This window comes from Nycticebus coucang, chromosome 21 (genome assembly GCF_027406575.1).
Source record: "Nycticebus coucang isolate mNycCou1 chromosome 21, mNycCou1.pri, whole genome shotgun sequence".
In the NCBI taxonomy this organism is placed as follows: Eukaryota; Metazoa; Chordata; class Mammalia; order Primates; family Lorisidae; genus Nycticebus; species Nycticebus coucang.
In genome coordinates this window covers 54368004-54379224 of record NC_069800.1, presented here as the reverse complement: position 1 = coordinate 54379224, position 11221 = coordinate 54368004, and the positions used below count along the sequence as shown (strand labels likewise).

The window sequence follows — 11221 nt, the reverse complement described above, 5'->3', positions numbered from 1 at the left end:
GGTGTAGCATGCACCGTGACTCCACATCCCACTCCCGGAATCTTTTTAAAGACATGCACTCCAAGTAGGAACAGTGAGTGTTCCTGCCAAGATTGCTTTAAGACAAGTGTTGGGCACTCAACATCATGACCCCTTATTAGACATATGAGAAAGGTATATGCTATAACAGCAATTTCCCCCAGATCTCAGTGGTAATCACACCAAACATTTGTTTGTGTACTAATTCACATGGTTGGGTGTTTTTTTTCTTTTTCATACTGAAGGTCCACTGGAGGTCCCCTGAACAACTTCCATACATTTACTCAGGTCCCCATGACTACTCACATCTGACAAATGAGGCAGGCAGGTGGGTATTTTGTCCCAGATCACATGGTTAGTAGAAGCCACCCCAGAAGGCACATGTCAATTCTGACTGTGTGGCTTTTGGCTAAAATGAAATAAAACTTGTATCTCATCATGCCAATATTGGAATTCCAACATGAAAGGGGTGTATCAGGGGAGTCATTGGCATTTGGAGGTTGTTAAGGGGGGAAAAAAAAACAATTTTGTCCTCCTCTGGTCTTACCTGCTGTACAGACACGGAAGGTGCTTTCAACTCATCCATTTGTGTGTTTTCTCCTGCCACAGTATTTATTGAGGACTTATGATTGCCAAGTACTGTTGTAAACATAACACGTCCCAACTCATAATTTTCATAGCAACTCCGGGATGTGGGTGCCCTGAGTTTAGTGTCTGCCATTTTACAGATGTGAAACCGAGTCATAGAGAGGTGTGTCCATTGGTTACACACATGGGTCCCCTTTTGAATGGCTGGCACCTCACTCTAGAACCCACACTCTGACTACCACACTCTACCCTAAATCAAATGTCATGACCTCTGTGCAGACACTCATGACCTTCCAGGCAGAGTTCAGGAAACCCTTGGGAGATAGGGGATCTTGGGCACCCTCACGCCTCTCTTAGAGCTCTGGTCAAATGGTACACATGTTTCTCTCCCATAGGCTGTCAGCTTCCTGAAAAGACAGACTGGCCTTACACTCCCAGGGACTGGCACATGCTAGGAACTTCGGCAGCATCTGTGAATGATGAGATGGAATGGACAGATTGTCAGACTTCAGTCATTTCTGTTAGTGCCTTAGGCACCCCTGAGGCTGGCCACTTGGGCATGTTTTTATGGGCTGCTGGACAGAGAGGGAAGTGCAGAGACAGAGAAAGAGGATGAGAGAGCCACAGACAGGGAGAAATACAGGGAGGCCCAAAGAAAACACCAAAAAGGGAGTAAAAAGGAAAAGGAGGGTCAGGGAGGAAGCTCCAGAGCAGTTGAAGCCCCCAGGGGAGGGAAGGGGCATGTCCTCAGTTTCCTCACTTGTAACCTGGGGATATAATCATAGCCAATGGCCAATGGACTGCTGCACCATTCATTTGAAATAATGTAAATGAAAGGACTTGGGGAAGTGCAATTTATTTACTCATTCATTTACTCACTCAAATAATTATTGATGGACTTATGGAATTAACACTCTTTTAGATCCTTGGGGTATACAAAAACAGAATCATATGATTATGAAAGTTAGGGACTCTGGGCCAGACTGCCTTGGACCAAATCCTGGCTCTCTCACTCATTCACAATGGGATTAATTAATAATGATATGTGACTTAAAAGGGTAATTGTCAAGTTTAAAAGAGTTAATATTTATAAAGCATAACATGCCTGGCACAGAGGAGTTGCTATAGAAGCCTTTGATAAGAAAAGATCATTTCTTTTGATGTGAACAGCTGAGAAGTTAAATAACACTTTGAGGTGACATAGCTTACCTTAAAAAAATACCAGAAGAGTTAGAAGAATAGAGAGATGAACACCAGTATAACCTTTTAGAAAGATTTACAACCAAAAATGAAGTTTTGTTTATTAATCATTAACCATTGAGAACACACAAATCACTATGTATCTTAATTTATTAGGTATTATGGTTTGGCTGTTTGGCTCAGATAAACCTCATGTTGAAATTTGATCCCCATGGGGTGGGGGTGGGGTAGACCACTCATGAATAGATTATTGCCCTGCATGGTGTGAGTGAATTCTTTCTCTCTTAGTTTTTGAGAGAGCTGGTTGTTAGAGCCTGGCACCGCCCTTCACTCCTTCCTTTCCTCCCTTCCTCCCACGCTCCCTCCTTCCCTCTCTCTAGAAGATACCTGCACATGCTGGCTCCCCTTCACAATCCCCCATGACTATAAGCAGCCCAAGGTCATCATCAGGTGCAGATGCCAAACCTTGAACTTTCCAGCCATTAGTATCATGAGCCACATGAACCTTTTTTATTTATAAATTACACAGCCTCAGGTATCCCTTTATAGCAACACAAAATGGACTAAGAAATTAAGGACACAGGGTCAGGATTAATTATTCTACTGTCATTATAACACCTGCGGTTTCCTTTTATTAAGTGCCATTTTAATTACACATGTGATACATGAATAGATTTCCCTTATTAAAAATAATAAAAACGTTTACATGAGGCTAAAGTCCCCTTTGACATCTGGTGTTACTGGGCAGTAACACAAAAGGAAAAATTCCCGAATCTCAGCAGCTTAAGGCAACAAGGTTGCATCTCAGGACAGTGGAGATCTCTACGCCACAACACTCTCATTTATATACCTATGATGGCAGCTCTTCACCATCTAGAATGTATCACTAGTGCAAGAAATCAAAACATTTACAGTACCAGGTAGTAATGGCATCTTTCCCAGATGACATACACATTTCCCATCACATTCTATTGGCCAGAACTAGTCACATAACCACTCTTAACTTGACAGGATGAAGGTCAATGCTATCATGCATGCCCTTGACTCTATCATTTACTGGCTGTGTGATCATTGGAAACTCATTGAATTTCTCTCTGCCTCAGTTTCCTGATTAAGAGAAGTAAATGACATTAATAGTGTAAACAGCTTAGAATATTACTCAATAAATGCTAGTGATTGTGAAGTTTTACAACCATACATAAATTATTGTGTGTGTTTAAGAATAATATTATAATGTACTATTGTTCTACAATGTGTAAGTGGTAAATTTTCAATACTTATAAAAAGAAGAATCTTTCCGTATATTCTATAATTTTAGGGTATGTGCATGTATTTATATCTATATCTATCTATCTATATATTCACATATATACACACATTTATAATGTGTAAATGGTCCCCAATCTATGATGGTTCAACTTAAGTTTTTCAACGTTAAGGTGCTGTGAATGTGATACTCAGTAGAAACTACTTTGAGTAGCCATACAACCATTCTGTTGTTTCCGTCAGTAAAATCAATAAATTACATGACCTAGTCAACACTTTATTATAAAGTAGGCTTAGTGTTAGATAATTTTGCAAAACTAAGTGTTCTGAACACTTTTAAAGTACATTTGGCTAAGCTGTGCTGTTTGGTAGGTTAGGTGTATTAAATGAATTTTTGACCTATGATACTTACAATTTAAAATGGATTTATCAGGACCTAACCCCACTGTGAGTTAAAGAGCAGCTATCTATCTAATCTAATCTATGCAAGCCACTTGCTTTCTTCTGTTTCCAGGAAAACTAATTGGGACACTGTTTTACTACATTTAGCCTGAGGTCACAGAACAATTTATAGAGTAAACAGTGGGTTCACATTTAGTATTTCCTCTGTGAACAAGAGAGAAGGGCTGTCTTCAGTGGGCTCACCCCTTGCCAACCTGATGTCAGAGATAGCAGGAAGAGAGAGCTCAGGTGATTGAACGTTGACACAGCTGGAAACCTAGAGTCAGGGCATCAGTAAGGAAAGCAGAGTGAGCTGCGGGCAGAGAGGGCACAAGAGATATTCCTGGGAATTGGAGCTGAAGAGTGGAGAAGGGAAGGAAGCGAGCAGAAGTCCTGTTTATGAAGGTCAGACTCAGGGAAGAGCCTGTGGTCTTGTGGAGGGCTGAGGCTGGGGGAAATGAGGCCCAGGCACCAAAGGCCAGCCGGGGACAAGGAAAACGAACTTTCGGCTGACCCAGAAGAACAACCTATTTGGATGAGCATGTGGTGGGCAGATGTCTTGTGCCTCCCCAGCATTCATCCCTGTACTTCCAGAACAATCCTCTGGGCTCCATCTTTTCCACGGCTTTGCTGGTCTCAGTCCGGCTGAGTCACTAGATCACGTGACTCAGGCTTGGCCAATGAGGGTCCACATGACTCTGGCCACAGTGATTGGCTCAGGAATGCACGTGATCTAGTCAGAGCCAATCAGAGCTCATTCTGGGCCTTTGTTTGAGAAACGCGGGAATGGAAGGCGTAAGACTGAAGCTTCTGGAACCACTGTGGGAATGGCAGGTTCCTAGGTGTGATGTCCACAGAGTTGTTCTGAAATAGACACAGGAAGAGACAGTCAGCCTCTGGAATCGGACGTGCCCAAGGCCAGCTCTATTACCGGCTTTTCCTTGGCACATAGCAGTATAAGTATATATATATATATATTTTTTTCATCTTAAGCCAGTTAGACTTGGAATTCTTGTCACTTACAACCAATGTATCCAATAGACAGAATATACCTCTTTGAAAACTGACCTTCATTGTCTGAGGGTGGACAAATAGACTCGCCGCCCTACAAATACGCCCCTGGACTTCCCTGGTCCACCGAGAATAAGGTCTGAGGGCGTCTTAAAAACTGCGGTTTACGGCGTCAGCCCGTCGCTTCCAGATGACGGACACAACGAGCCGGCGCCGCGCCGGTTGCCCCTGAGGCGTCTCTGAGGGCGAACCGTCAGCTCGGCCGGCAGTCCCGGCAGGAGAGCGTTGCCCAAGCGGGAGGAGAAGGAAGCCCTCGAGCTATCGGCCGCCCTCCCGCCCCTGCGGCGCCTGCCCGCCCCCCGGGGTCGGCCCCTCGCAGCCCGCCCGCCCGCTGCCTGTGCCGCGGGGCCCCACCCGGCCTGCGCCGCCCGCCGCGGCCTCCAGCCGCCGCCGCCATGAGGCTCACCGACGGCGTGCTGCGGAGCTTCCGTGTCGCCAAGGTGTTCCGTGAGAACTCAGATAAGATTAACTCCTTGGATTTCAGCCCTAACGGCGAGACGGTTATCTCGAGCAGCGACGACGACTCCATCGTGCTCTATGACTGTCAGGAGGGCAAACCAAAGAGGACCCTGTACAGTAAGAAATACGGTGCGGACCTCATCAGATACACTCATGCTGCGAGCACCGTTGTTTACAGCTCCAACAAAATAGACGATACTATTCGTTACCTGTCTTTACACGACAACAAATACATCAGATACTTTCCTGGACATAACAAAAGGGTGGTGGCCTTGTCCATGTCACCTGTGGATGACACTTTCCTTTCTGGGTCTCTCGATAAGACCATTCGACGCTGGGATCTCCGGTCTCCTAACTGCCAGGGCCTCATACATCAACAGGGCAAGCCCGTTTTTTCTTTTGATCCAGAAGGGTTAATTTTTGCCGCAGGTGTCAACTCTGAAATGGTCAAACTTTATGACCTTCGTTCTTTTGATAAGGGGCCATTTGCAACCTTTAAGATGCAGTATGATCGGACTTGTGAGTGGACAGGGCTTAAGTTCAGCAATGATGGCAAGCTCATCCTCATCTCCACCAATGGCAGCTTTATTCGTCTTATTGATGCATTTAAGGGAGTGGTGGTGCACACGCTTGGGGGTTATGCTAACAGCAAAGCTGTCACACTGGAGGCTTCATTTACTCCAAACTCTCAGTTTATTATGATTGGTTCAGACGACGGCAAGATCCATGTATGGAATGTAGAGAGCGGTATAAAAGTAGCTGTTTTGGATGGTAAACACACAGGACCCATTACCTGTTTGCAGTTCAACCCCAAGTACATGACCTTTGCCAGTGCATGTTCCAACATGGCCTTCTGGTTGCCCACCATTGATGACTGACCCTGATGCTTCTCAGCTGTTTCTGTACAGCTATTTTCTTCTCAGCAGAAGAAAAGTCAGAGGGGACTGAGATAATAGTGGGATTGGATTGTTTGATTGGGTTGGAGAACATCCTTTTACATGGCCTTCCCATGGATGTGCTGTGCATCTGCTCAAAAAAAGTGACTTTGCTGACCTTCGGAAGGATTCTTGATGCAGCAGACTCAATTGGAACTTAAGATTTTTAGCCGTCACTGCACCAAGCTTCTCCCAGACTTGCGATTAGGGTATAGTGGGACTCTCAAGACACCTTCAATTTTGAATGTATTTGCTGCTGAAGAGCCAGTGAAGTCATCTGTTCTGCACGTCTCTTCTCCACTCCCATAAATGCATGGGGAGCCACAGTCTTGGTTTTGGGATGCTAGGGCAGCTTAGGGCCCCCTGCCCTCACCCTGCATGTGTTGTACTGGGTCTCCCTGTGCAATTGTGGCATTGTTCCCCAGCCATTATGTGTCTTAGATGCTAAACATGTACAGAAATAAGTCTTCATATATTTTGGGGTCAGAGAAAGGGACAGATAGAGAAGGACCTTGCTTGTCAGGAAGCCATGCAGTTAGTTCTGTGAGGGTAGGTAGGTGATCTGGGCAGGCATCAGGCTCTGGGTGTTGGGTGGAAAAGAGCTCATGAGCCTGAAAGGGAGGAAGGAGGTAGCAGGTGAGTTCTTGTGCAGTACCCTGTCATCAAGACAGACCCATGGTTCTCCTGGGTGCCTGCTGAGCTTGGTTTATACAAAAGCAGGTGGGAGTCTTTTTTTGTACATGAGATACATCACGCTTTCCTGTGGGCCAGTACTGTGAAGTGAGTCTGAGTTGTTTACACCGATGCCTTCCCTGCCGACCACAAGTTGTGTACATAGTCTCCAGATGATACCACCCTTTTTCCCAGCTCCCAACCATGAGCTGGTTCTAGGCCTGTGTTATATGTTATATTTAGCCTTTTTATATATGACCTTTGATTTCTGTTGTTTGTAATTTTAAAAGGTGTGGGCACCTTCATTTAAATATATCTGCATACGCACATGCATATAGGTGTATGTATGCATATATATTCATATACATATGTGTGTGTGTATATATATATATCTCATCTGTAGTTTCCGAGGGTTTTGCTAAAGGAGATGAGAGTCCTACAGCCCAGGAGAAAGATTGCATCCTTGCTAATAGTGTTTGCCACAGTGTTAGAGTGTTAGTGAGTCTTCCTTATTACCATTTGCTCTTCGGGAGACTGAATGAAGAAGCAAAGCTTCTAGTGTTTGCTATTTCCATGGCAGCTAAGTGAGGGTCTTGGGATGAGTCCCTGGCTTCCTCAAGCTGCCCTTTGGGGCCCTCTCTGTAGTGTTAGCCCCTTTTTTGCCCCTTGATGATCTGTGTGCACCTGTTATGTGACAGTTACTCTTTAGGTGGCTTCTGTGTCTGGCTTGCAGCATTTGGGACAGGATGCTGGCCCCAGACTATTTTCAGTTTATCTGAAGCTGCTTTGCCACTTATGTTTCACTCCCATTGGTACATCTGCTTTCTTGCTGTTTTTCCTTGCTTTCTCTTGGGAGAGGATGGGGCTCTAGCCAGGCCCGGGTTGAGGTCAGTTGCAGCAGGCTCATGGCCTTTTCCCCTGCATAGCCTTAGAGCAGAATGAGTGGTGTGTTAGTTTACTAAGTTCCCAAACAAACATTTATGCAAGCAGTACTCCCTGTAGATCCACAAACAGGCTCAACAAAGTTTGACTTGCCCATAAACATATAGCTGCTAGAAGTAAATCAGGCCATCACTGCTTCTATTTAGCAGTAGGAATTGGCTATGAATTGCTAGCACTTTCTTTTTTAAGCAATTGCTTTTTTTTTTTGCCGGGGCTGGGTTTGAACCCGCCACCTCTGGTATATGCGGCCGGCGCCCACTCCTTTTAGCCACAGGTGCCGCCCAAGCAATTGCTTTTTGACTTATTTCTCAAACTGAAAGTGCAAGAGGTATACATATTTCCCAAATGTAGACTCAAATCTGTAGCTGCCATGATGCCACTTACTGTGTAGTTCTGCCTTCTTAGGAGTGGAGGGACTTCTAGAAACCAAATGATCTGAGCTGTTATTGCACACTGCTGGCTTTTTAGGGCAGAAAATTCATGATAGGAGTAATTGTTCACAGTGCTTGGAACTTTAGGTTAACAAAAAAGGCTGCATAACTTAACATATCTGCAACCAGAGCAGCCACCAAGCCTGACTTGCCCAGCAGCAGGAAAATAAATGATTTGTATTTGAGTGCCTGTTTGTCCAAAACTGAGACACCATTTCTTTGAAAACATGCCACTTTATGACCTCTAATTCTGGGCCCTGTGGCTGCAAAGCCGTCCTGAGATGGGAAGGAAAGGAAAAAGATGCAGTTAGAAGTGACTGGAGATGATACGGTGATGGGAATGACACAGAATAAGATCCAAGAGAAGCTGAGTGCTGAGGCTGCTTAGGTGCCTCAGTAGAGACCCTAGGTACTTAAGCTCTCCTGTGGGGAGGGGCTGCTCACTACCTTCTTAAGAGTCAGGGCCAAAGCCACTGATTTATATTTGATAGCAACACTGCACTGCTTAACTACCAGCCAGAAGAGTTTTTTTTTTTTCTTTTTTATTTCCTTTTACAATTGTAATTCCTGCTTATTAATGAAAATTTGGGAATTTTACAAAGAATCAGTTTGCCACCCAAATGCTACCACTGTTAATCTTCTGGTGTTAAATGTGCCTCTAGACATTTCTGGGCATAGATTTTTGGTGTGTTTACACAGTTGTCATCCTACTGAATGTACAATTTTGTGTCCCTTTTGTACTTAACATATAAACATTTTTTCCATGTTAAGAAAAAAAAAATTGCAGTTTACTTTGATGGCCTCTATGTTAATTTATTCTTGAAGAACACATGTGTTTGAAAGAGCATCCCTTGCCCCTAATGTCAATTTTCCTTTTGACAATTTGTCTCTGCATTATTAATGTCATGTGCAACTTCATGCCCATCGAAACCACCCGGAAATCACTATGGTGGCCAGTATTGTTTAGTTGATTTGATTTAAAAAAAATAATAAATCCTAATCGAACCTCTAAAGTGTGTTTATTCTGAATACATTATGGTCGTACTTATCAAATCAGATCTCTATTACCCCCGTAAATTACCTTGAAAACAAAATCAATAGTTTATTTAACCAGAGTCAAGCAAAGGTAAAGAAAAGAAAAAATGCCCTGAGGAATCTGTGTAATAAGTTTTACTTGGAAAGAAACAACGTGGATAAACACTGGGAAAGAATTCAGAGTAAAGCAGGGTGTATGTGTAGCTTGCAGGAATAAATGGGCACCGAATTTAATAGTGTTCATTTCTGTGAATCTTCTTACAAATATCTCACTGGGCATTTGTTAAGCATGGGTTGTTTTCTGAACAAGCAATAGAAACAAATAATCTTCTGACATTTTAAATAGTGACAGCAGTTGGCTTTAATATGGGTATTTATACTTTCCTTTAACTAAGTATTTGAGACCCTTAGAAAATTGGGCAGCTCATCAATGCTTCCAACCTGGACTCCAGAGGCAAAGTTTGTTCTATTCCCATACCATCACTTAAGCTCCCTGTGTTTTAAGTTTATAATTTCTTAGGGCTTTCTGCCCCCAGATCATAGCTTCTTGGAACTGGGTAGAAATGACAGTTCCCCTGTGGAGTGACAGATGCAGCCCAATATCCTATATTGGGACCTGAGACTCCCCATCGACTAATCTCCTTTTGGCACTTTGAAAATACCTGATTGTAAGCAGGAGGCACATTCTTCAAGAAGGACTGGGACTATCTCCTGGGGGGATGGATGGTTGGATGGAGTCTGAACACAAAAGGAAATTGGAAGGTTGGTTATTTCTCCAGCTTCCAAATCTATGTCTTCTAGGTCTCCATGTTCTGGTTGAAGAGGTCATAGAATTCTAAAGTTAGGAGAGAATTAGAGATTCCAGAGCTCCACTTTTCATTCATTCAAGCATCATGCAGGCATTTCATCAAGCATTTGCTGAGAGCTTTCCTTATGCCTGCCCTTGATATGGGCTTGGGCGTACGATGAAGAAGAGGGTAGATGTGGTCTCTACCCAGTCTAGTTGGAGAGACAGAGGAAAAAATTACAAAAAATAAAACAAGAGTAGCAAACACATGATAGTTTTAGGCAGTGATATGCGCCACAGAGTAAGTGGGGGGAGAGAATACCTGTTCGGCTTTGTGGGCCAGAGTCCAGAAACTTCCGTGGCTCTCATCATTCCTAAAACCCAATTCACCAGATTTAATTCACTTAGATCTCACACAAAGTTTTCCAACAAAACTCCTTTTCTTGGCTTACATTAACTAGAGTCGCTTTCTCCTGTTTGTAAGCAAAGAATCCAGTATATACAGTCATGGAGAGTGCTTGAGGATTAATCAGGAATTCTTCCTAAAGACTGTCCTCAGACACATTGGAAATAAAATTTAAATTAGAACACCAAGTGAGAGAGAATAAATCCTTTTGTATTTATAGGAGACCTTTGGCATGGTTTTGGCTGCCCCGCACATCTAAACACAGCCCTGTGTTTTGGGTAATTTCCCATCTTAGGCACCATCTGATCTCCAAATATGGAGGCCAGAAACTTGCTTTGTCAATATCTTCTGTAGGGAGAGTACAGTCTTGTGACCTGGACTTGGCCAATCAGCATCCATGGGGAGATGCCCATTACAGAGCTGTTGAGGTAATGAAGGCTTTGTAAGGAATCTATTCTGGGCATAATGGCCTGTTGTTTCCAGAGGCAGCCGTGACTGGTGTCTGCAATCCAGTGCCCAGGGTCCACGCAGCAGGCTGTGGTGTCTCCACTGGAAAGTTCCATCCTGTAATCCAGATATTATTCACTGCCATGCAGACCCAGAAAAGCCTGATTTGCTGTCTGTCCCAGAGAGTCTGTGAACTTCCCAACTCATTTCCTAAATTCTTTTCTCCTTCAATAGTGCGAGTGGGCCCTAGCAACAGAGAACCCTGACACATGTCGCTTTGCCTTTCTGTTTCAGAACAGCTGGTGGGTGCTGTGTAGCTGCCACTCGAGGGTTGACAGGGAAGATCCTCTCCTTACCACCAACCTGCAGCAGCTGACAGACTGAACAGAAAGCAGTCATTTTTGCCTCAAAATAGGAGAATTGGATTGTAAATCAATGGCGAGTCCATCTGTGAAAATGTTCTTACCAATTCCAAATGTTACAAGTTGGAGGACAAGAAGTCCCTGGAAAATACACAGTATTG

At 43.9% G+C, this 11221-nt stretch overlaps 1 protein-coding gene across 1 annotated transcript; it reads left to right on the top strand.

Annotated features, from left to right (window-relative positions):
* Positions 1–4900: 4900 nt before the first annotated feature.
* Positions 4901–7263, top strand: LOC128573733 (WD repeat-containing protein 82-like). Its single transcript, XM_053574098.1, has one exon. It carries the CDS (start codon positions 4980–4982, stop codon positions 5919–5921), a length of 942 nt encoding a protein of 313 aa, XP_053430073.1. The 5' UTR covers positions 4901–4979; the 3' UTR covers positions 5922–7263.
* The last annotated feature ends 3958 nt before the right edge of the window (positions 7264–11221 follow it).